The 25618-nt window shown below is 36.8% G+C and overlaps 1 protein-coding gene across 12 annotated transcripts in view; it reads left to right on the plus strand.

The window, feature by feature from the left end:
* The window catches only part of MIA2 (MIA SH3 domain ER export factor 2), a 79555-nt gene extending 64305 nt beyond the window's left edge, over window positions 1–15250 (plus strand). For 7 of the 12 annotated variants that reach the window (XM_059181975.1, XM_059181973.1, XM_059181974.1 and 4 more), the window contains 7 exons: window positions 1222–1304; window positions 2877–3005; window positions 6587–6745; window positions 9195–9317; window positions 12722–12780; window positions 13598–13832; window positions 14922–15250. In XM_059181975.1, the coding sequence (XP_059037958.1) occupies window positions 1222–1304; window positions 2877–3005; window positions 6587–6745; window positions 9195–9317; window positions 12722–12780; window positions 13598–13832; window positions 14922–15088 (955 nt within the window). In that variant the 3' untranslated portion in view covers window positions 15089–15250. Of the gene's footprint in view, window positions 1–1221; window positions 1305–2876; window positions 3006–6586; window positions 6746–9194; window positions 9318–12721; window positions 12781–13597; window positions 13833–14921 lie in introns of those variants that run through there. The other 5 variants (XM_059181977.1, XM_059181982.1, XM_059181984.1 and 2 more) reach the window with 2 other exon arrangements.
* Window positions 15251–25618: the final 10368 nt, after the last annotated feature.

The following is a 25618-nucleotide window of genomic DNA, read 5'->3' on the forward strand; positions in this document are numbered from 1 at the left end:
TTTCTACTCTGAAATTAAAACTACATGATTAAATATTTTATTTCAGATCCGATGATCAAAAACTAGAAATATGATTCTTTTAAGATGTCACATCTTTCAGATAAAAGGCCTAAGGAATGAAAGAGTAGGATGAGTTCACTGGATTCCTTTTTTATGTTCTGATTGGAATCAGGGGTAACATTACATTGGAAAGCAGAAGTGACTCAGAGCTAGGAGCCTTGTGTTTTAATCCTTGCACTTTCATTTTGAATAAATCATGTAAACTTTTTGCTCAGTTTCCTTCGTTGTAAAATGATAGATTTGAACTGGTTGACCTTGGAAAGCCCTGCTATTTCTAAATTTTGGGTTCTGGGATTATGGTATTCACTGTAGTCTAGTTTTTTGTTTTTTTTTTTTAAATGATTTTATTTACTTGGCAAAGAGAGAGGCAGTGAGAGAGGGAACACAGCAAGAGGAGTGGGAGAGTAGAATCAGGCCCCCAGCTGAGCAGGGACCCCCCCCACCCACCCCATGCAATGCGGGGCTTGGTCACAGGACCTGAGCCGAAGGCTCAAGTCTCCAAGGGCAGATGCTTTTAAGGACTGAGCCACCAAGGTGCCCCCACTGTAGTTCAGTTTTGAAAACAGAACAAAATAAAGTGATTTCAAAACTCAATAAAACATCACTATCATTAGGCGAAAAGAAGCCTGTTACCCCAAAATAAGTAGTGGGGTTATAGAAAGGTGTTTTGGTCAGAATATTTGTTTGTTTGTTTCTTTTGGTTTCTTTCTTTCTTTCTTTATTTTTTTAATATTTATTTATTAGACAGAGATCGCAAGTAGGCAGAGAGGCAGGCAGAGAGAGTGAGCAAGAGAAAGGGAAACAAGCTCCCTGCCAAGCAGAGAATCTGATGCGGGGCTTCATCGCAGGACCCCAGGATCATGACCTGAGCTGAAGGCAGAGGCTTTAAACCACTGAGCCACCCAGGCGCCCCTCTTTTGGTTTCTTTTTAAAATTTTAATTCCAGTGTAGTTAACACACAGTGTTCTGTTAGTTTCAGGTGTACAATATAGTTATTTGACAATTACATATATTACTCATCAAAATAATTTTAAAGCATGTTTTTTCTATGTAGATATTGAGGTAGTGAAAAGTACCTTGTACTCGGTAGTGGCATTTTTCTTGAAATGTGGGTGCTTTTCTTGGATGAGTAACTTAGAGATGTTTGTTCTTTATTTGCAGATTAACTGAAACAGAGTTTAAATTTGAACTTTTAGAAAAAGATCCTTATGCACTTGATGTTCCAAATACAGCATTTGGCAGAGGTAGTTTTTTTTTTTAAACCCTTGTTTAAAATACATATATATATGTATATATTGCACATAACCTTTTATATTAGTATAAATTAATACTACTATTTATAAATATTCTAGATTTTGGAACCAGGATTCTATTTTGAGTTCTGGCCCAATCTCCCAGGTTTCTGAGTTTTGTTTCCCTAGCAAAAAATGTAAATAATTGCTGCTTCCATTTCTCAGTGGGCATTTGTAAGATGATGTCTATTTAGTACATTGAGCTCCTTGCAAAACAAAGTGCTTGGCACATAGTCAGGTAATCATAATTATTTTATAATAATTATATAATTATTATAATAAATAATCATAATTATTTTAGGGGAGAATGAATAAGGAGTGCTTAAATGGAATAATGTTGTGACTATTTATATATCCACTATCTTTGGAATTTGCTTAAAATATAAAAACAAGAATTAGAACAGTCGTTTTTAATTATTTAAAAGAGTCAGTTAAGGTGGGAAAACAATCTGAGCATTCTTTGCTTTAATTACCTCAAAGTGAGGACCAGTTCTTTGGAAGATGTATTTAATATTTTTGTCCACTCATTAAAGACTTAGCATTTTTAATGATCTCATACTATTCCAAATAATTTAAATTTTTCAAAATAATGTTTGATTGAATTGGAATTAAGCATCTAAGGCAGTGAAAATAAAGCTATCTTCATATAGGTGGAATTCCATTTTAATAACTGTTTTGAAGGTATAAAAGTCACTTTTGAGAGTCTAATTTCATTAAAATTAAAGTTTATTTTTACATTTAACAAAATAGCAGATTATTATTAATTTCAAATAGTAATAAAGTTTGGAGTGGTGGGAATTATACAGAAGGAATTCTCTTCTGGATCTAAAGCACAAGTTTCAGAAAAATTAAATAAAACTTTGATCTTTTGTTGTAATAATATTTACGTATTTAAAAAGTATTATTTTGGTGGTACTTAAGCTTGTTTTTTGATGTTCTTGACTTTGATCTTTGGAAGCATAATCATTACTTGGGAGTGGTGAAGTTTGTAAAATGATAGGGCTCTTGGTTATTTAATTTATAAAGTGATTTATTTGATGAATAAATGTGATCTGAATTTTCAGTGGCAATGAATCAGAAGTAATTTCTGATGCTTCAGAGGATTTTGCATTTCTACAATAGTACAACCCTCACCAGCCAAAATATCTGGAAGCATATTGCCATTAAAAGCAAAACCAAACAAACTTCATAGCCTGCAAATCCTCTTATACCTCTAAAATATCACTAAATATCACCATTATCCTTTACTTAGTAGTGTATGGTTATTTAAGTGTATTAGTTACCAAGAGGATAATGTTTTTATTGACTAGTGTATCTATTTGGTACACAGACTTTAAAAATCTAGGGTTCTATATTTAATTCTGTCCCATATTAGCAAAACCCAAGGCATAGTTAGTATTCAAGAAGTGGATTAAACTTAAATTGGCAATAGGTGACCTGATGGAAATTGTTGAAATGGAATTCTAATCTATAGTGTAGCTAATTGAAACTATGAATTTAAATATGCTGTTTTAATTATTCCAGAGCATTCCCCATATGGTCCCTCACCATTGGGTCGACCTTCATCTGAAACGAGAGCTTTTCTCTCCCCTCCAACTTTGTTGGAGGGTCCACTCAGACTCTCACCTTTGCTTCCAGGGGGAGGAGGAAGAGGTATATTGTTTAAACATCTTTATTACTCTAGATTTCTTCCTTATTTTATATTTTCATCTCAACTTATCTTTAAAATAAACCTTGGGAAAATACAGGCATTCCTTGCACTTATTGTGGGTTACTTTTGTTTGGAAAAGGAGCTCTGTGATATCTAATTTTAATATATTTTTCTCTTAGAAACAGGATATAATAGGTTATATTTTGATCAAGCACTTGATGTGTATCTCTTTAAATCATTCGGCTTCTTAAAAACTGTATTTTATAGCACTTTATAAAGAACACATAAAATATGATAACAATCTAACATGGCATAAAATTGTATTTTAATGAAATATTATTAAAATGTAGAAATTCCAAATTCTTTTTCTACTTTATTATCATGATCTTTTATTGTAGAAAATCAGAAAGTGAAAGAACCTTCTTTTTAGAGTGGAGGAATTAGAAGTACTATCTTATAGACCAAGTTTTGATGAGAGTCTTAAAGGAGACCTAAATGATTTCTTAATATTTTGATAAACTGACCCAAGATTGTCTGCTTTGTTACCTACCTGTATGGGTTTTTGAGAATCTCAGCAGCTATTTCAAACCTATGCGTTAGCGCTTGGTCTTTCTGCATTTACTTCAGCACTCACCCTTGTGTTACCTATGTACCTGGAGTTTTCCTCTTTTGATCTTTTACCATGCTTTGTTCACTTTGTCAGGTTGCTTTAAAATTTTCTCTTGAATTGTGGCAAAAAGCAAAGATTTAGAAAGTACTGTTTATTCTCAAATCAAAAGTCTCAGGTTTTTAGCCTCATCTGTGTTGTATGAGAGCTGGTAAGCATTCTTCATCAGTGTTGTGACCCCCATTCTGCTCCTTTTATTAGTGATTTTAGCATATTGAATCTGACTAAAAACACCAAACTAAACCCAACTTATAAAAGCTCATATAATGAAATGGATACTACTTATCAAAATAGTCTCTCATGGAGGCTGTAATTCCCAATTGAACCTACTATTATTTTAAATATTTTTGGAGCTCTTTCTTTGGGATTGTCTCCAAAGAATGAGAGAATGAATTTTCTACTTTATGGTTATGGGATGTTCTCCCTTTGCCCATCTCCTGTTTACATAATCTTTCCTCATCCTCGGTTTGGTACACTTAGCACTGGTCTCTCCTACCTCCCAGTCCTACCTACTGATTGGGCTTACAGCCTGGAGACATTTCAGAGAGAAGCTTTTCTTGTCTTGGCTTTGAACTGAAAACTGGGGAAAGAGTGAGTTGCAGACTGATACTTGGAGTCCTGGGAGAGCTTTGCCTTAAGCACTTTAGGAAGGGGACTAATTTCGAAATTCACATGTGTGCTATGAATGCACTAGAATTCATCTTCCCCCTAATTTTTTTTTACTCTGAACAGTAAGAAATATATTTTCATGTTCTATTACCCATCAACATAAATGTAATAGAAACCATTTACATGTTTTTTATGCTTTCTGATACTTTCTATTCATTTCTATTCCATTCATTAAAAAAATTGCTGCTTAAGAGTAAGTTGATTTTATGCACCACGATGGGTTGCAGCCAGCTGTCTGAAAAACAGTGCCCTAGAAATCAGGGTATAATTGGCTAAACTGCAAATATGAATTACTGGAAGTTGAATAACATAAGTCAAGGATTGCTTGTAGTCAATTGAATATTTGGAGTAAGAGTGAAAATTACCTTTGATTTCTCCTCTCCTATTTAAATTACTTTCCTCTCCTTTTTAATTACTTTCAAGAAATAATGTATTTAGATTATTTGCAGGGGTGTTTTGCTATTTTTTAGAAAAGCTACGGAAGTTTTAGGTAAGTTATCAGTAGGTCTTAAAAGAGTTGCTTTGAAGTAAATTTCCTGTGACCCATCCAAGAAAGATGATGAGTGCCCTTTTCCTTTGTTTTATTATCTTTTTAAAATTGAAAGTTTGGGTGAGATACATGTTCAAATAAGATGGAGTATAAGGAAAATAATTTCTTTTTAGAGTAACCTTATTGTAACTTTTGGTGTGAATGCAAAGCATTTTCAAGTTTGTAATTTTTCACCTGGTAGTCATTTGGCCTGTGCTTTGGTTCTCTGAAAGGAAGCAATCAAAAGAAGGCCTTTGTCTCCTTTAAAGATCTGTGCTTCACTCTAGATGAACCCAGCCTAATTGACTTTTGCACATTTTTTACCAATTTAATTTTCTGCTTTTCCAGCCTTTTTCTTCTAATGAACTTATTAAAAGGATGAATAGGCTGGAAGGGAAGATTGAGGGAAATTAATAGAATACAGAAGTATAAGGAAAAGAGATAGTTGACCTTCTGAATATAAAAGTTTACTCTTGACTGTACAAAGGGAGTAGATAAAAAAATATTAAAAGATTATATTTTTTTAATATATAATAGGATTCTTATACTGATATGAACAAGTTACCAAGAAAATGTCAGATTTGTTTTAGTCTCTTAAAGGTATACTGAAATGTGGAAAACATTTTAGATTTCTATTAAAAAGTTGTTGTTGTTGTTTTTTAAATAAAAGTTATTCCTTGAAAGGAAAGGGGTTTTGTTTTCTGGGCAGTATAAATTTGGGAAGATCTTACTCTCCCCTCAGTAATAGATAAGTAAAGTATTAACATATTTTGTTATTTAGTGTTTAAAAAATTGTTTATTTGTTTTTTTCCATTTTAATTGAATATGTTATTAATTGAGGTACTGTCCTTTTTGTGGTCATAAGAAGGGAACTTTATAATGATGATGATCTTTTATAAATGTAAGCATGCTGATTTCCTTATCCAAATGAGTGTTACTTTGTTCAAAGTGTTTATTCCAACTGTGCTGTTGTTTTTGAAACTCTTGTTTTAGACTTTCCTTCAGAGTTTTGAACTCTTTTTGAAGGTGAATTTGATATTCAGAAATTGCTAAAAGCCCTTTAAAGCCAAATTTATCTGGTGGGTATAAAGTTTGTAATCAGACTGGTTAAAATCATTTTTGGACAGAAGTAAAGTCCTGTTTCAACATTGAGATGCAGTTTCTTGAGTGGCTTTTAAGTTAATCTGAGTACATTTCTAAAAGAGTTGTTCTAAAAAATACTGTGAGTAGTTGTAGAATTATTAAAATAGGTATATAGAGTCTAGGATGACAGCTTTAAAAGAATCATGCTCTTTTTGACTATTGGCGTATTAGTGTAAGCAACAAAAACCTCATTTTATAAATATTTTATTCCATTTTATTCTATTCTGGTATAGAAATCTCTACTTTGCAATTTACTTTATACTCCTATTTTTCAGGCTTAGTATTTATAATTCACAGTTTAGCCATTGATTTATGTATAAATGATGATGGTGGTAACATTTCTAAATGACTTTAATAGACAGTTGTTTGTTTATATACATTGCAAAATTATTATTTCCTCCTTGTCCTAGACTTTGTCCTAGGCTTTGGTAAGATAGAATTGTAGTCTATTGTGTCTTAGGGAAACTTTGTGGGAATCTGATTGTTCTCACTTTTTACAAGCTGCCTGGGTTTCATTGATGATATGTCTTTAATACTTTTTTAGGTGAAACAATTGTATTTTTTTCTTTAATTAGGCATAAGAGGCCCAGGGAACCCTCTGGACCATCAGAATACCAATGAAAGAGGAGACTCAAACTGTGATAGATTAACTGATGCTCGCAGAGCACCTTCAGACACTGGATCACTTTCACCTCCGTGGGAGCAGGATCGTAGGATGATGATCCCACCATCAGGTATGGAAAGAGTATAATTATTTATATTTGAAAGGCAACCAGTCTGTGCAACATAGAGGAATGGAAGAAAAGAGGAGTACATGTATGTCCTGTCTTAGGAAAAACCCGATACGGGGGCACCTGGGTGGCTCAGTGGGTTAAGCCTCTGCCTTCAGCTCAGGTCATGATCTCAGGGTCCTGGGATTGAGCCCCGCATCGGGCTCTCTGCTCAGCAAGGAGCCTCCTTCCTCCTCTCTCTCTGCCTGCCTCTCTGCCTGCTTATGATCTCTCTCTGTCAAATAAATAAATAAAAAAATCTTAAAAAAAAAAACAAAAGAAAAACCACGATACATATTAGAAAACAACAGTAGCATAAATTTCCAAACATGATAATTAGGGGTAATTGTTCAGGTTATAGAAGTCTGCTTTGCTCCCCTCCAACCCTCCTGTGGAATATCTTTATTATTTTTATTGCTCATAAGGGATATATATTTATATTAGAAAATCCAAACAATTGTGGGGTGCCTGCGTGGTGCAGTCAGTTAAGCCTCAGACTCTTGATTTGGGCTCAGGTCATGATCTCAGGGTTGTGGGTTTGAGCCCCTCACTGGGCTCCACGCTAAGCACAAAGTCTGCTTAAGCTTAATTCATTCTACTTTTTGTCAGTTCCTCCTTCCTGCTGTCTCTCAAATAAATAATAAATAAGTCTTAAAATCTACGTAATGGTGAAATGTGTAATTAGGAAAGTGAAAAAATCTCAATCTTCCCCAAATCTTTTCCTTCTCCCTTTCTTTCTTTTTAATCATGTCTTTTCTTATAAGGATAGTAGAAAACAAAGGTATGAAAGCAAGCAAACAAGGAACCATTTGTCTTTATTTTCCGTATTTCAGTCTCATTGGTCATGTGCCTTCCACATAGCTTTATCTTGTTGGATCATGTGTGGTGTGTATCTGAGTTTGACCAGAATACCCTTGTTTACTTGTACACCCTTCCTTTTCTCTCAGGGCGAGCTTTACGTCCTCTATAACAGCACAATTTCGGTTCCTCCAGTCAGAATTTAGTAGGCCACCACTCATAATTTGTATACCTCTTTAGTAAGGCATTGGCCACATTGTATTTATTTATGTCACTATTAGACTATAAAGTATGGACTGTATCAAAATCAACTTTATATAAGTAGTGCCATGTATACATTAAGCCCTGGTAGATTTCAGGAATAAATTATTTTGTCCAGTGGAGGGCACCATGGTTATATGATTTATAAAATAGCAAGCTTGTAGCAAAATTGTTTTTCTTTTTGATTTTGTATTTCTGAGGTTGCTGATATTGTGGGGGGATGTATTTTAGAAGCAAAATAATGATATAGTATGATATCTTGAGACTTGCTTAAGAAAGAGTTGGGACGTTTTCAGGCTTCCCCGTTTTATCCACTTGCCCAGCTCTGCCATTTAATTAATCCCATGTTTGAAGTAGAAAGGGAAAACTTGGTTTAGATCTCAGTCATTGGTATTGGTCTTCCTTTAATTGGGCTAATAATTCAGACCCATTGAGACAGTTTTTTGCTAAGATTCTGAAAGAGGGAGGAAATGAGCCTGAGGCTATCCACCCAGATCTTTCTTTCCTGATTCACATCCCTGGGCCCTTGGGAGCTCATTAAATATAATTCTTTCCATTAACTCTAGTTGATGCTGAGTGGTTTCCTTGGCTTTGTGTGGGAGAGGTGTGTCAGTAAGGTCCCATCTGGCTGAGTCAGATGAGTAATGACCTATCCAACAATGTGTGGAGTTCACATTATGCACCACTGCTTAGGACAGTCATGGAAAGCAGTTTGCAGCTGTTTTTCCATATTTCTATGGATAAGAAAGAGCCACACAGTTCACCCCTTTTGACTTTCCTCTTATTTTTGGAGTTGGGCATATGCATAACTAATCTGTCAAAATCTGCCATCACCTGTCAAAGATGAGATAGACTACCTTTATTTTTTTCAAGAATGATGAGTTCTACAAGTACCCAGGAATGACAGTTTTGTCATTGTAAGTGACCCTTGGGGACAGTGAAGGGTGGTTGCAGAAGCACCTGAGTCACAGTCTGTGCCCAGATTTGTGTCTGTCCAGGCGTCCTTAATCTGAGCATTGTGAACCTTCTGTTCATCTCTTGAGCGAAAGATCTTCCCCTTTAGTTTTGGAGGGGTGCTAACTGCCAAAATACTGAAGCTACTAAAAATTTGATCATTGATGACCTCTGAATGATATCTGCTTTGTTAACTACCTCTTTTATCAGTGTCTGTTTTGCTGAATTTCCTGATACACTTACAACATATTCCTTTTTTTCTTTCTTTGCTATTTCCTCAAATTATTTACTATTGTCTACCAAGAATGTGGTTCAGTTTTTTAGGAAGCAAGAGAAATGTCTATATTCTATCTATTAAACTTAAATAAACTTGATTTATTTTTACAAACTTGTTTTCTAGGCCAGCCATATCCTGATCCAGCTATTCCTCCACAAAGGCAAGACAGATTTTATTCTAATTCTGGCAGACTCTCTGGGCCAGCAGAACTCAGAAGTATTAATATGCCATCTTTGGATAAAGTGGGTAAGAAATACTTGTGTGTATGTGTATATTTTTTAATAATGGTGGCATATGAAAGAATTGGAAGCTGAAAAAAGGACTAATAACTGGGCATCTTTGGTAGCTCTTGATGCCAAAATCTTTCCTGAAACTTTCTAGTTTTATGTTTCTTGTTATATTGTATGTATCCATGGCATGTGCATATGTGTTAATGGTTGATTTGGGCATTATTGTAATGGGTTTACTATATTTAGCTATGATGTCCAATTTTACTCTATTCCATGGTTAATTTTTAAAAATTTGCCAGTCCACTTACATATATCCTACTTGGTAATCGGGAAAGTGAATGGAAATGGGAAAATCCACAAGAAAAATAATTTGCTTTGTTGTTGCTTTAATTAAGTACCTTATTTAAACATTACATACAAAGATAGATTTAACTAACATTTATTGAGCAACCTACTATTTGTCAGGCTCTCTTTTCCTTAAACCACCTCACAGCAACCCTCTAAAATTGGGAAATATATATATCCAGCGGATTAGTCAGAAGAGTGTAACATTAAAAAGAATAAAAGCAAATAGAAACTTAAAATAAATTTATTGGTAAAATGTTTCTTCAGGACAGGGAATACATTGCAAGGCGGGGTTAGGCATTATCTGGCTGAAACATTTATTATTTTAGAAAAGGAGTCTTTTTGGAATAGTAAGCAGAGAAGGAGATCTATGGCCTAGATTAATTAAAATTAGTTTTAATTAAATAATTTCTTTCTAACCTTTGGATTTTGGATTTTGAAATTGTTTTCCCTCATTAATTCAAACTTTATGGAGTGACAGTGTATATGTGATTGGATGTCTATTTTTAAACTAATGCTATTTAACGTTTCTTACATGTCCTTTTTTGTTGTTGGAATCTAATTATCCAATTAGATAATTTTTAAGTGTCTACTGTTTAGAAGATGCCCTACGTGACATGGCAGAGAATATAATTATAATAAGGTATAGTTTCTGCCTATAAGAAGCTAATAATTAAATGTGGAGAAAGAAATATATATATATATATATATATATATATATATATATATATATATATATCTTTCATATATTTTATATATCCATCAGGCAGTAATGCTCTAGAATTAAAGAATAGCACCTTTAAAGATTAAGACTTACAAAGTTGTAATAAATTATGGCTGCAACATGGAGTGTGAGTCAGGGAATATTGAAACAAGTAGTGAAAAGGTTAAGCAGTATATAGAGTTCTCGGGGCCTTGCAAACCTGTTCAAAACTTGGACCTTGTTCACAGGGTAATGGGAACACATTAAAGAAATAATCAGATCTGCATTTTAGAGAAATTACTGTGGATGCGTTTATGGTGAATAGGTTGGAGGGAGCAGTTAAGATTGCAGGCATGGTAACTTTTTAGGAGTCTGTGACAGGAATCTACGTCAGTAAGCGGGTAGTGATTTAGCAGAGGGGATAGGGATGCATAGATGTAAGCAGACATAGAGAAAAGAGAATTGGGAGGATTTAGGATTGAAAGCCTGTGGGAGTGTGGGGGAAGGAGTCTTGGCTGATACCTAGATTCCTGACTATAGCATCTGGGCCATTCATCATCCTGAGACAAAGAACAAGGAACAGGAGCAAATTTGACAGGAAAGATTATAAGTTATGTTTTGAACTTATAAAATTAGCAGCACCTGTGATACACCTGCATGAATATTCAAAGAGTCAGTTCAAGCTTTGAAGTCCTAGTAGGGGGAATAACAATCTGAATCACACATCTGGAAGTCATTAGTTGGTATACATCAAATTAAAGGTGTAGGAGTGGATGGGATTTCTCGAAAGGAGAATGAAAGCAGAATGGGGCGGAGGTGGGAACTCCATGGAGACCATCATTTAAGGATAGACAGAGGTAGTGAAGCCCACCAAAGAGACTGAGAAGGAGTGGCGAGCAGGGGAAGATAGAGAGAGAAGGGTGCCATCACAAAAATTGAAGGCTGAGAGAATTTAAAGAGAGAGAGAGAGAGTGGTCAATAATGGTGAGAAATAATATAAAATAAGGACTAAAAGTATCTTTTAGTTTAGCAAAAAAATATTTTTTTTGATGTTGGGGAAAATAATTTCGGTGGAGTAGTGGATGTTGCAAATAGATTGCAGTAAAATGAGGACAAAATGAGAGGAATTCCAAATAATATATATAAAACAAGTATTGATTACAGAAGAGAGGGGTAGCTGTAGGGGAATTTTCTTTTTCTGTGTCGTTTTTAAGTAGTAGTTGGAAGAGACTTGCTGATAGAATGGGTCTAGCAGAAAGGGAAGAGGGAGGCAATAGAGAGGAAGGGGAGAGATTCAGCGCACAGAACCAGGGTCATAGGTCGTCTAGAAGGAGACTTCTCCATGATAAGAGGAGGAAAAATCATACGAATTTGGTTGCTGATAGATTTATTTGTTTGATTACAGAAAGTTAAGGGAGTTTCTAAGTGACTGGTTTAGTAGGTTTGAAGAGATGGAGATTTAAAATTGCTGAGGAGAAATGTGGTTTGGAAGTTGCAGAATGATTAGTCATTGAGCAGCTGCAAGTATGGCTGAAAATCCATCAGCTTGGAGTGGGCTCTGTCTACACAAATCTGTGATTGTTTTACCTGCAGAGGTGCTGAATTGCAGGTATAGGTAGAGTGGAAGTGGAAAGTTGGATTAATATGGAGCTAGAATATTGTCACGTACATGTCGAAATATTGCCAGCTGGGTAAGGACATCGATGATTGGATGAAGTGATAGACTTAGAAGTCTAGTTAATTAGGGGTGGAAATGAAGAGAGGAGGAAACTAAAGAAAATGGAGGGAGACCAGAGGGCTGGAAGCTTCTGTGACAGGAACAGGTGTAGTGAGAATAACTAAATGAGAAGTCTAGGCGAGGATAAGTGTTGTGGTCAGAGAGAGGGTTGTTTGAATTTACCTTCTCATGGACCGAGCAGTTCTTGGTGAAGATGAAGTCCAGGAACATTTATTTTGAACAGTAGCTAAATTCAAATGCTAGTCTATGTTACCTGATGGAGGAATTAGGAAAGTAGGAAGGAAAGAGGAAAAGGAAGGAAGAGTGGAGGGAGGGCAAAAAGAAAGGAAGGAAAGACGGATAAGGAAGAGGGATGCCACCTTCCAGAAGTCTCCTAATGATGCACTTGCATCAGGGTTGCCTAGGAACAAGCCACAGAAATTCCTGCCACCTGCCTTTGCAGAACTTTTGAGTGTGCCACAGTTTCCAGTGACCCAAAGCTGTTCCTGCGGCCGCAATGCAGGATGCTGGTATCGGGCTGGTTTATGTACTAATGGGAGAATGAGAAAATATCAACAATCCCTTGTGATTGGGAGATACGGTAGAAATGGAGTGATCAGTCATATATTTTACATGGTTTAACTTTTGTGTTTAGATGGACCAATCTCTTCAGAAATGGAATCCACTAGAAATGATAACAAAGACGACCTTGGTGTAAGTATTGAAAGTGGAATTTTATCCATGTGCTCAGGAGCTTTTCAGACTCTTGGTTTATTAGAAGAGAAATTTAGCTGGCAATAGATTTCTTGATATAAAGCTGCTTCTCCCATTTTGACAAATATATACACTCCCTATATAGCATTATAGTTGTTTCTTTTCTGGGTTGTACACTGTGGTGATACAGTACAACTTATAGGCTAAAGGCTTGAGTAAGCTTACTAAAGTTAAACAGGAATTTGGATTTTCCCCTTCAATTTTTATTTGAATGTTTTAAAGTATATTTTTGTTATTACCTTTACAATTTTTGCTTTTGGTCACCTTTTTTATGTTGAAAATACAAACATAGGGCACCTGGGTGGCCCAGTTGGTTAAGCAACTGCCTTGGGCTCAGGTCATGATCCTGGAGTCCTGGGATCGAGTCCTGCTTCGGGCTCCCTGCTCCACGGGGAGTCTGCTTCTCCCTCTGACCTTCTCCCCTCTCATGTTCTCTCTCACTCAAATAAATAAATAAAATCTTAAAAAAAAAAAAAAAGAAAATACATAAACATCTGTTTTTCAGTATGAACTTGATAAAAGAATGTATGTTTTGGTACTCTTGGACTACTCTTGTGTTTTATCTTTAGCCTGAGTATTACTTTTTTCAGTTAATATTTGTGATCGCAAAAATCCATCTGATGTAGAAAATAGAATCTTTCAGAAGAAACTATTAAGATTATTATAGACTGCTTTCTTTTAAACCTAAGATTTTTCAGGAAGATTATTGCAAATTTTGCTGTTGCTTTAGTGACCGCTGTTTGTCAATTTGTTACAGAATTTAAATGTGCCTGATTCATCTCTCCCCGCCAAAAGTGAAGCAGCGGGCCCTGGCTTTGTTCCTCCACCTCTTGCTCCATTCAGGGCTCCATTATTTCCAATGGATGCAAGGGGTCCGTTCATGAGAAGAGGTCCTCCTTTTCCTCCACCTCCTCCAGGAAGCATGTATGGAGCTCCTCGAGATTATTTCCCACCAAGGGATTTTGCTGGCCCACCGCCACCGCCATTTGCAAGTACGTTTTTTTTTTTTTTTTTAAACTTAGTGTGTGTTTTACAGAGTAAATCAAAGATATAATTCTAAGCTTTTCTCACTGTAGTAAATCATTACTTTTCCAAATTGGAAAGGCAGCCAGCCATTTGTAGACTGTAATGAGGCTTCCATGTGATTCATCCCAATGATATGGAATTATTTCTGTATTTCAGTAATTAGGAAAAATCATTGTTTTTTTTTGCAGTGGTCTTAAATTAAGACTTAAATTATTTGTTTCTTATTTGATTAGAAAGTGGTTACTGCATCAATTAGTAAAAATAATTACAGCTTATATTTTAGCATTAAAATTACTAGCTAAAGTATTTTTAAAAGTTTTTTTCATAAGTAGTTCCTATGCAGTCCTACTTATTTAAAACCCAAAATATGTTTATCATGTTTAGACTAATTGTTGAATTTATTGAAATTCTTTCATAGCCTTACATAAGAAAAAAACAATTTTTTGCTTTTATATCTGTACATTGCCATTTAGAACTCTAGGTTTCTATAGAATAAATAGTTAACCAAACACTAGGCGGAAGGCTAGTATATGCCTGACATGGTATTTTTTCTCTCATTTCTCCTCTATTTTAAGGTTTAAGGTGAACTAAGATGAATTTTGGGGAAATTCAAGATAGTCTTTTAACTGTAAATGTTTTAGGATAGTATAAAATTAGAATTGGAAATTACTAGTCAGAATTTAAGTCTGGTGAAAATTATATGACATGAAAATGTTTTAATTTAATTTAAGTCTGGTGAAAATTATATGACATGAAAATTTTTAATCAAGCTTTATTATGTATTTTGAAATAATTTGAAAAGTGTTAAGATGTTAGGTTTTCATAGGACAAAAATTGTGGCTAAAGTTAGTGATGTTCCCTTCAATCCTGTGTAATTGAAGAGAATATGCTTTTACTCAATGTTGTAAAAATTCATTTGTTAGATCAAGTAATTATTCTGGGGTCAATTTTTGAGTATGAACATAGGTATTATAAGTTATAAGCTAATCATTTAATAGAACTGAAGTACAGGTACTTAAAATTAAAAAATGTCTTTTACCAATCTCTTTGAACAGTGAGAAATGTCTATCCACCGAGAGCTTTTCCTCCTTTTCTTCCCCCAAGAGCTGGATTTTTTCCCCCACCCCCACGTGCTGAAAATAGATGTGAGTTCCCATCAGGGTTGATTCCACCTTCAAATGAGCCTACTACTGAACATCCAGCACCACAGCAAGAAACTTAACATGTTTTTGATCTCTCTTCAAAAGTAATTTTGACTTCTCTCTTATTTTCAGTTTAAGTAACGGCTGTTACTTAACCTATTATACTTTTGCTCACATAAGAGCTTAATGGAATTAAAACTCTCAGGATAGTATTTTGTAAATAAAGATGATTTAAATATGAATCTTATGAGTAAATTATTTCCATTTTATTTTATTCTAGATAGTATATTTTAATTTTATTAACAAATCCACTATCACATAAACAATGGGAGTTTTATATGTCATCTTGCAGTTGGGGGTGTTTTAAACTCCAAAGAACTTTTTGCCAAGAACTGTATTTACTATGGTTGTAGACAAATGTGAAGGTAACTTTATGCTTAATTAAATGAATTTTAATTGATTTAAAGACTTGTTTGGTATTGATAATAATAATAAAATCAGCTAGTTTTCCATAAATATGACTCCATTAGTTAGTTTTTTACTTTTCTCAATAGCTTTGAGGCTCAAAACTAATGCTTTATATGGATTTTTCCCATTTGATTATCTTACCAAGGTTGTACTCTCTTTCTTGCAAGTAGACATGAATGGCCAAAAGCAACAAATTAATACACTCTTTTTTTTTAAATTTAAGATTTTATTTATTTATTTGTCAGAGTGAGCACAGGCAGACAGAATGGCAGGCAGAGGCAGAGGGAGAAGCAGGCTCTCTGCTGAGCAAGGATCCCGATGTAGGACTTGATCCAAGGGCGCTGGGATCATGACCTGAGCTGAAGGCAGCCGTTTAACCAACTGAGCCCCCCAGGAGTCCCAAATTAATACACTCTTAAAAGTCAATATTGATTATATTCTAATTGATTTGTCTAAATAGTATTTTTTCAGAGTTGGGATCCTCTTAGTTCATTCACTAGCTTTTGGACAGTTTTCTATCTGGCTTGCTTTTCTCTTAATTTGTAAGATAATTACTGTTTTTAGTGGGGAATGTTGAAATTTGCTATAGAAATTTTGTATTTGGACTCAGTATCTTTAGAACGTTTCCTTAACCTTCTTTGTGTGTTTCCTCAGGCATGAATTCTATTATTATTAGTCTTCTCACACGTTAATATGATTATGAAAGGAAAGATAATTAAGTATAACTAATAAGTCTTAGAATACGTCTGTTGAGAAGTTGGTTGTTTTTAGTTGTTTACTTGGAATTTGTCCTCTGTGCCAAAAGACAGAAGGTGAAACATTCTTGAACAAAGCAGTCATGCACTGTAACTGGAATGCTTCCTGCCAGCATTTCTGCAGATGCTCTCTGGAACACTTCTTGTGAGGTATTCTTACTCCTCCATTCTTACCTCACCTTAGGAGACAAGGTTGAACAGAAGGACTTCATGAAGTGAATTGCTTGGATAAGGTATTATGTAGATTGGGAACTGTAAAATCATCATCATAAACTTAGTGTTTAGAGGTTAGGTTTTAGGAGAAATAGATTGCTTTTTTAAAGTTGGAAATTTGGAAAGTGAAAGAAGAGAAACAGAACAGTGATGGAGAGTATTCCAGTCAAGTGAAACTTTTCTTTGCCCCAGGATGAAGGAGACCTGTTTTGACTTAACACAGAAGACAGGAGAGTGGTGCAGGCAAGTCAAACCTCAGAGAGAACGGTAATGAAGTGAGAAGCCAGCATCAGAGAGGAAGCAAGGATAACAGTCAATGAGAGCACAGCAGAAGCCAGAAAGACTTGATATGGGCTGAATAGTTTGAAACACTTTGGGATTCCAGAGTAAATGAACATACTTTACTTACAAAAATATACATATATTTTGGGACGCCTGGGTGGCTCAGTTGGTTAAGCAGCTGCCTTCGGCTCAGGTCATGATCCCAGCGTGCTGGGATCGAGTCCCACATCAGGCTCCTTGCTCGGCGGGGAGCCTGCTTCTCCCTCTGCCTCTGCCTGCCATTCTGTCTGCCTGTGCTCACTCTCTCCCCCTCTCTTTCTCTGATCAATAAATAAAATCTTTAAAAAAATATATATATATATATTTTAAATAAATATATATATATATATTTTAAAGATTTTATTTATTTACTTGACAGGGAGAGATCACAAGTAGGCAGAGAGGCAGGCAGAGAGAGAGAGGGGGAAGCAGGCTCCCTGCTGAGCAGAGAGCCAGATGCGGGGCTCCATCCCAGGACCCCGAGATCATGACCTGAACCGAAGGCAGAGGCTTTAACCCACTGAGCCACCGAGGCACCCCACAAAAATATTTTTTTAATAAAGAAGTATAACCAAGTGGGAATAAATCAAATAATAGCATTTTAGGATGAATAACAAGTTTTGTACATTTATTTCCAGTGATGCTTTCTAGTTAGTTTCTCTTTTAACTCTTTTTCTTTATTTAATTCTGATAAGATTTTAGAATTTTAGAAGGTATGCTTATACCTCTAATCTTTGATTTATTAACTTGATTGATTAAATGTATCAGTTTGTGTGTTGACTCTTTGAGATGAAAAATTAGGACTTAACTATTGCCATCCTCATTTTCCTTTCTTCATGTTTGATACTTAACCACATTATGTTTGCTCTTGTTACTTTTGTAATTTTTATATATTTTAACCTTTGTTAATAGTTTTTCCTTGGGAAGGCTGGGTGTCTCAGTCAGTTAAGCATCTGCCTTCAGCTCAGGTCATGATCCCAGCATCCTGGGATTGAGTCCTGCATCAGACTTCTTGCTCAGCAGGGAGCCTGTTTCTCCCTCTGCCTACTTCTCTTTCTCTCTGACCCCCCCCCAAAAAAAAAAATCTTAAAAAAAATTTTTCCCCCTTATTCCTGTCCCCTCTTCCCCTACTCTGGCCCACATCCTATTTTCTCTTGGCTGTACATCATGTTTTCAAGGTTGCTAATAATAATATTATTATATTATTATATAATAATAATAATAATATTATGCCTACAAGTGTAACGATCTTCTATACTTGTTCCATAGTTGAACTAAGGTTCAAAATCAATAAGGCGCATTTGTACTGTTATTGTTATTTAAATATTTTCACTATCAGGCCAAATTATATAGTAACTTTACATATCCTTCTCTGTGAATCCCAGTATCATAATTTCTGCATCACTCTAAAGAGAATATTCTTTTTTTTTTTTTTTTAAAGATTTTAAAAATTTATTTGAGAGAGAGAATGGGAGTGCGAGAGCATGGGCAGAGGGAGGGGCAGAGGGAGAGGGAGAAGTGACTCCCCACTGAGCAGGGAGTCTGACCTGGGTCTCTATCCTAAGAGCCTGGGATCATGATCTGAGCTGAAGGTAGACACTTGAGCAACTGAGCCATTCAAATGCCCCTAAAGAGAATATTCTTAAATATCAAGGTCAATCAATGATTTTTTTTTTTTAAGCTCACTCTCTTTCCCCTACCACTAATAGCCTAAAAAATATAATAACACATTTTGCTTAACTTTATACTTAGGCCAAGTGTACAGTTCTCCCTCCTACTTTTCTAATGTGACTTCTCCTCCCTCCCAATATTATTTGCCATTATCATGGCTTACTTGAAAAGAAAAAAATCTTCATGTCTTTTCTATTGGATATATTGTTATTTTTTCTTTTAAACACTTTAGTCTTGGCATTTCTTTGTATTCCCGTTGCAAACTGACTGGCTGGTTTCTAGCCCAATGAACAGAGCCTGCACTTTTCCTGATTTCTTGGGATTACTCTGTTGTTTCATAGAGCTTCTATCTTGCTGGGGTTTTTTTGTTTTTGTTTTTTAAAATTCATTTTAAATTTTATTGTTTTATTGCTGTTCACTCTCAAGTTATTTCCTTAAGGATTTAGGGAATGTAAAATCTGAATCCTTCGCATGCCTAAAATCCCAATCCTTTACTCTCCCACCCCCTTGTTTTAAAGTAGTCTCATGCCCAGCATGGAGCCCGGTGTGGGGCTTGAACTTACAACTGTGAGATCAAGACCTGCGCTGAGATCAAGAGTTGGACTCTTGGGACGCCTGGGTGGCTCAGTTGGTTGGACGACTGTCTTCGGCTCAGGTCATGATCCTGGAGTCCCGGGATCGAGTCCTGCATCAGACTCCCAGCTCCATGGGGAGTCTGCTTCTCCCTCTGACCTTCTCCTCGTTCATGCTCTCTCTCCCTGTCTCTCTCTCTCAAGTAAATAAATAAAATCTTTTAAAAAAAAAAAAAAAAAGAGTTGGACTCTTAACCAGCTGCACCACCCAGGCATCCCCATTCCCTTTTTTGGTATTAGTTTATATAGGTATGAAATTCTAGGTCAGAATTTTGAATATGTTGTGCTTTTAATATCAATTTAATACAATTAATTAATGCCAATATGTTGTTTCTTTAGAAGATTTTATTTATTTGACAGACAGCGATCACAAGTAGGCAGAGAGGCAGGCAGAGAGAGAGAGGAGGAAGCAGGCTTGCCGATGAGCAGAGAGCCCAAGGGGTTTTGATCCCAGGACCCTGGGATCATGACCTGAGCTGAAGGCAGAGGCTTTAACCCACTGAGCCACCCAGGTGCCCCCAATATATTGTTTTTTAATATCCATTGTTGCTGATGACATGTCTGAGGAATTTGATTTTGTTCTCTTTGTTGGTAACCTGATTTTTTCCTATAAAAAATTTTTAGGGTTTTTTTTTTTTTTCTTTTATCATTGGTGTTCTAAAAGTCGTAGTTAGATGTAGCTACATGTGAGACATTTTCATTCATTTCTTGTTAGTCCAGGCCCTCTAAGAAGCAGATTCCAAGATGGAAGTAGATATTGAAGAGATTTATTGAGGGAGAACACCTATGAAGGATTAAGGGGAGAGAGTTCAAAAGTAGATAGAGAGACTCTTCAGACTGAGGTTCAGATTGACATCTGTGAATAGGAGAGAGGGAAGGAAGGAAGAGTTGGGTAGGCAGAGCCTCTGATTACAGTGCAGTTCCAGGAAAGCCTGAGCTGGAGCCATGGCACTCCCCGGGGCAAAGATTGCCTCTGAGAGGAGACCCTCATTTGGTGGGAACGGCTCTGCCCTAGTCCTCTTCCATATTCTGTCCTTGGCTGGGAGCACCCCCAGGGAGAACCTGGACTTGGCATGAATGCTGAAGGTGCAGCAGCTAGAGGCTGGCAGCTACTATACTCGGCATCCTCTCTCTCTCTCTTTAAGTTTTTAATTTTTTGTAAACATAAAATGTATTATTAGCCCCAGAGGTACAGGTCTGTGAATCGTCAGACTTATTTCACAGCACTCGCCATAACACATATCCTCCCCAATGTCCATAACCCAGCCACCCTATCCCTACCCCCTACCCGCGGCAACCCTGTTTGTTTTGTGAGATTAAGAGTCTCTTATGGTTTGTCTCCCTCCCAACCAGTCTTGTTTCATTTTTTCCTTCCCTACCCCTCAAACCTCCCATGTTGTCTCTCAAATTCCTCATATCAGGGAGATCATTTGATAATTCTCTTTCTCTGATTGACTATTTCGGTTAGCATAATACCCTCTGGTTCCATCCACGTTGTCGCAAATGGCAAAATTTCATTTCTTTTGATGGCTGCATAGTATTCCATATATAATATATATTCCATATATATATGTGTGTGTGTGTGTGTGTGTGTGTGTATACACACACACACCCCACATCATCTTTATCCATTCATCTGTTGAAGGACATCTAGGTTCTTTCCCTAGTTTGACTATTGTGGATATTGAGGCTATAAACATTCGGGTGCACATGCTCCTTCGGATCACTACATTTGTATCTTTAGGGTAAATACCCAGTAGTGCAATTTCTGGGTTGTAGGGTAGCTCTATTTTCAACTTTTTGAGGAAACTCCATGCTGTTTTCCAGAGTGGCTGCACCAGCTTGCATTCCCACCAACAGTATAGGAGGTTCCCCTTTCTCTCTGCATCCTCGCCAGCATCTGTCGTTTCCTTACTTAATTTTAGCCATTCGGACTGATGTGAGGTGATATCTCATTGTGGTTTTTTTTTTTTTTTTTTTTTTTTCCTGATTTTATATTTTATTTATTTATTTTTAAAGATTTTACTTATTTATTTGTCAGAGAGAGAGCGAGAGCGAGCACAGGCAGACAGAGTGGCAAGCAGAGTCAGAGGGAGAAGCAGGCTCCCTGCGGAGAAAGGAGCCCGATGTGGGACTCGATCCCATGATGCCGGGATGATGACCTGAGCTGAAGGCAGCTGCTCAACCAACTGAGCCACCCAGGTGTCCCCTCATTGTGGTTTTGATTTGTATTTCCCTGATTGGGATCCTTTTTCTTTTCCTTTTTTTTTTTTTTAAGATTTTATTTATTTATTTGACAGAGATCACAAGTAGGCAGAGAGGCAGGCAGAGAGAGAGAGGAGGAAGCAGGCTCCCTGCTGAGCAGAGAGCCTGATGCGGGGCTTGATCCCAGGACCCTGGGATCATGACCTGAGCCAAAGGCAGCGGCTTAACCCACTGAGCCACCCAGGCACCCCTGGGATCCTTTTTCTTGAAGGGGTGATATGACTGGGGTACCACACCATATTAGGCACTTAAACTATGGCGTCCTAAAACTCTGGGATTTTTTTTTTTTTTTTAAATCTTTGGTAAGTTCCTTATCTACTTTTTCTTTTGTATTTTTTAAAAAGATTTTATTTATTTATTTGTCAGAGAGCAAGAGAGAGGGTGTGTGGGAGCACAGCAGGGGGAGCAGCAGGCAGAGGGAGAAGCAGAATTCCCACTGAGCAGGGAGCCCAATACAGGACTCGATCCCAGTACGCTGGGATTATGACCCGAGCCGAAGGCAAACAATTAACTGACTGAGCCATCCAGGTATCCCTTTCATATCTTTCATCTCTCTCTTTCTCTCTCTCTTTTTTCCCCCTGGAAAATTTTGTCAACTATATATTCTAAATCATTCTCTTTAATGTTTTTGTTTTCAGCAGTCATTAATCTTTGAGAGCATTTTTTATTGTATTTTATTCTTTTTTCATAGATCCTATCCTTTTTTGTAAAGATCTAATATTTTGAATTTCTCCATAGCCAATTAGTGTTTTCTAAAAGTGTTTTTCTGAATTATCTGTTTTCTCTAGGATTAATAATGATTAAGTTGGGCTTTCTCTCCTTACATGTTTGGTCAACCTTGAGTTGTTCATGTTTAATGAAGATGAATTGGTTAGCTGATTCTAGCTTATACCTTTTTCTGTATAACAAGGATAGTTTTCTTGTTTGGTTTCTTCCTGAGATAGGTGTGTGTGTGTGTGTGTGTGTGTGTGTGGCACGCAGGTGGTGAGAGATGGAGGGTGGGGACTGAGACAGAATCTGTGACTGACAGGCTTTGCCATAGGATGACCCGTAGGATGCTGGCTGGGTGTCGGCCTTCCAGATGCCAGAATGAGAAGGGCTTCATGTAGGATACCACCATTCACGCTAGAAGTTTTGCTTTTTCCAAACAGTTTAGTTTCTGTAGGGAATATCTCTCCAGTATTTTAGCTGGAGGCAGAACCAGGCTCACTGCCTTGTGCTAGGGGCTGTGGCAGGGGAATGATGGCATCAACTTCAAGCTGTTCTGCTCGCAGTTCTTCCCTATTTTCACACTCACACCTCAGTTCTGTACATGATACACTAACTGGCTCTAAGCCAAGTTTCGGACTGTTATCAGGCCTGCTGACTCCCAGTTCCTGAAACAGATTGTAGGCCATAGCTTTCTCGACTTATTTTATCCTCCAACCTAATCTAGTCTGTTCTTCTGTCCCCCAGAAAATTTTGAAACTTCATTTGTTGGTGTCCTTTTTTATTCTTTTCAGCATTATAGGGTTTACTTCTCTTGGCTCTTCTTTATATTTATCTCAGTGGGGCCTTGGGGACAGGTGGCCAGCATCTGCTTAGTCTGCCACCTGGAAGCTGAAGTTTTCTGTTTTTGCTGTTGTCACCATTTGAAAGGGTAGTTAAAGGAGGAGGGCAGACTTCAACATTATGACCTGAGCATTATTTTGGACTGATAGGCAGTAGGCTTGGATATTTCAATAAAGAGTCCTTCTTGGTCCTAGTTGGATAACTTTTCCCTCCACTTTGGTATTCTGATTTTTTTTTAAAGAAATAATACACGGTCCTACGAAAAAAGTTAGAAAATGGTCAAAAGCTGAAGAAAATCCAGGGTCACCATAGAAACATAAATCACTTTCTGCATTTAGGTTGTACTTCCTTTAGGCTTTTTATCCTTCACATATCTTTTGTATTAGTGTAATTATGTGTGTCTTTAATTTTATATTAAGTGTAATCTATTATAAATGATATAAACTTTTTTTTTGAGAGAGAGAGGGTAGGGAGGGGCCAAGGGAGAGGTGGAGAGAGAATATTAAGCAGGCTCCACACCCACTGTGGAGCCTAATGTGGGGCTTGATCTCATGACTCTGAGATCATGACCTGTGCCAAAACCAAGAGTCAGATGCTACTTGACTGAGCCACCCAGGTGCCCCTGTAAACTTCATTTTTCATGATTTTACCTTCCCTTTTGTGAATATAATTTACCTAATTATTCTTTTCTTGCTGCTTAAGCTGTTCTTACATATTTATTTTTTTTTAGAATTCTTAAAGAATTATGTATGATAGTATAGCTTTGTACATATATATTCCCCCCTCTAGATTTAGGGTAATTTTTTAGAGATATATTCCTAAAATATATTCTGGGGCCAGAATTTGGGACTGGGGACAGAAGGTTATTAAGAGGAAAGGAAATCACATTCTTTGGAACCAGGTTAGTTGAAAACAAAATAGACTTCTTTTTTAAAGCCAGACAATTCATAGACATGGGGAGATGCTACAAAAGAATTTTGTGAGTATAGTTGATAATTATTCTGCTTCTATAGGTATGGTTCATGGTTTACCATGAATCTATTTAAAAAAGCATCTAGCCTTATAACCTTTGCAAACTAACCTATTCCCCCCCCCCCCCAGGTAGTAGCTACTGTGAAAGAATTTTTTTTTTTTGAAGATTTTATTTATTTATTTGACAGAGAGGGAGAAATCACAAGTAGGCAGGGAGGCAGGCAGAGAGAGGGGGATGCAGGCTCCCTGCCGAGCAGAGAGCCCGATGCGGGGCTCGATCCCAGGACTCTGGGATCATGACCTGAGCTGAAGGCAGAGGCTTTAACCCACTGAGCCACCCAGGTGCCCCACTGTAAAAGAATTTGATAGCAGTGCTATAAAAGAGATTTGTGTGTGTGTGTGTGTGTGTGTGTGTGTGTGTGTAATATGGGAACTCTTTGATAACTGTCTATAAAGAGCAGTTAAGCTTACTACATTGTATTATGTTTCTTGCTTGCAACAAAATGAAAAGACAACTTATGGAATGAGATAAAATATTTGCAAACCAGCAATCTAATAAGGGGTTAGTATCCAAAATATATAAGGAACTCATACAACTCACTAACAAAAACCCAAATAACCCAATTGAAAAATGGGCAGAAGATCTGCATAGACATTTCTCCAAAGAAGACATATAAGTGGCTAACAGATCCATGAAAAGATCCTCAACATCACTAATCATCAGGGAAATGCAAATCAAAACCACAATGAGATATCACCTCAAATCTGTTATCCATTATCAAAAAATAGGTAACATTATCTGTCAAATAATAGTATAGTTGTAGTATTTAAGAGTGGTAGGAGTTGTATAATATTAGGGTCCCTTCACCTAGGTTTAAATTTTGTTCTGCCATTGACTAGTTTTATGATTTTAGGCAAGATTCTTAACCTTTCTGTGCCTCCATTTCCTCATATGTGAAATGGGGGTGATACATACTACATGGTTGCTGTGAAGATTAAATAGAGTACTTTTTAGTGAAATGATTAAAATAATGGTTGGCATACAATTCAGCACATGCCAAGTATAGTATTTCCTAGCTAATTTATTTAGTGTTTTCTCAGAAAATTTCACTGAAGTGGGTGTTCCTGATTAAAGCTCATTCTTTTTTATTTTTATCTGAGGAGAGAGAGCATGGTGGGGAGGGGCAGAGGGAGAGGGAGGGAGAGAATCTCAAGCAGACTCTGCACTGGAAGTGGAGCCTGATCCAGGGCTCATTCTCAATACCCTGAGATAATGACCTGAGCTGAAACCAAGAGTTGGACACTCAACTGACTGGGCCACCCAGGCACCCCTAAAGTACATTCTTTTAAACACAGACTTCTTTTAACCAACTTTTGTGAAAACCTTTCTAAAATATATTAAATGTTCCATTAGAGTATACAGATGTTCTGAAGATAATGTGTTTTCCTGTTGAGGCAGGGTTATGACCAATGACGTATCTTTGATCAGTTACATATTTATCATGTATAAAAACTAAATGGAGAAAAAAAATTGAGCACAACTTTCTAAAATAAAAAAATTACAGGGATACCTGGGTGGCTCTATCGGTTAAGCATCTGCCTTTGGCTCAGGTCATGATCCCAGGGTCTGGAATGGAGTCCTGCATCTGGTGAGCAGGGAGTCTACTTCTCCCTCTCCCTCTGCCTGCTGCTCCCCCTGCTTATGCTCTCTTTTGCTCTCTGACAAATAAAATCTGGGGTGGCTAGGGGCCCTAGCTGGGTG

Source organism: Mustela lutreola, chromosome 7, assembly GCF_030435805.1.
Source record: "Mustela lutreola isolate mMusLut2 chromosome 7, mMusLut2.pri, whole genome shotgun sequence".
Taxonomy (NCBI): domain Eukaryota; kingdom Metazoa; phylum Chordata; class Mammalia; order Carnivora; family Mustelidae; genus Mustela; species Mustela lutreola.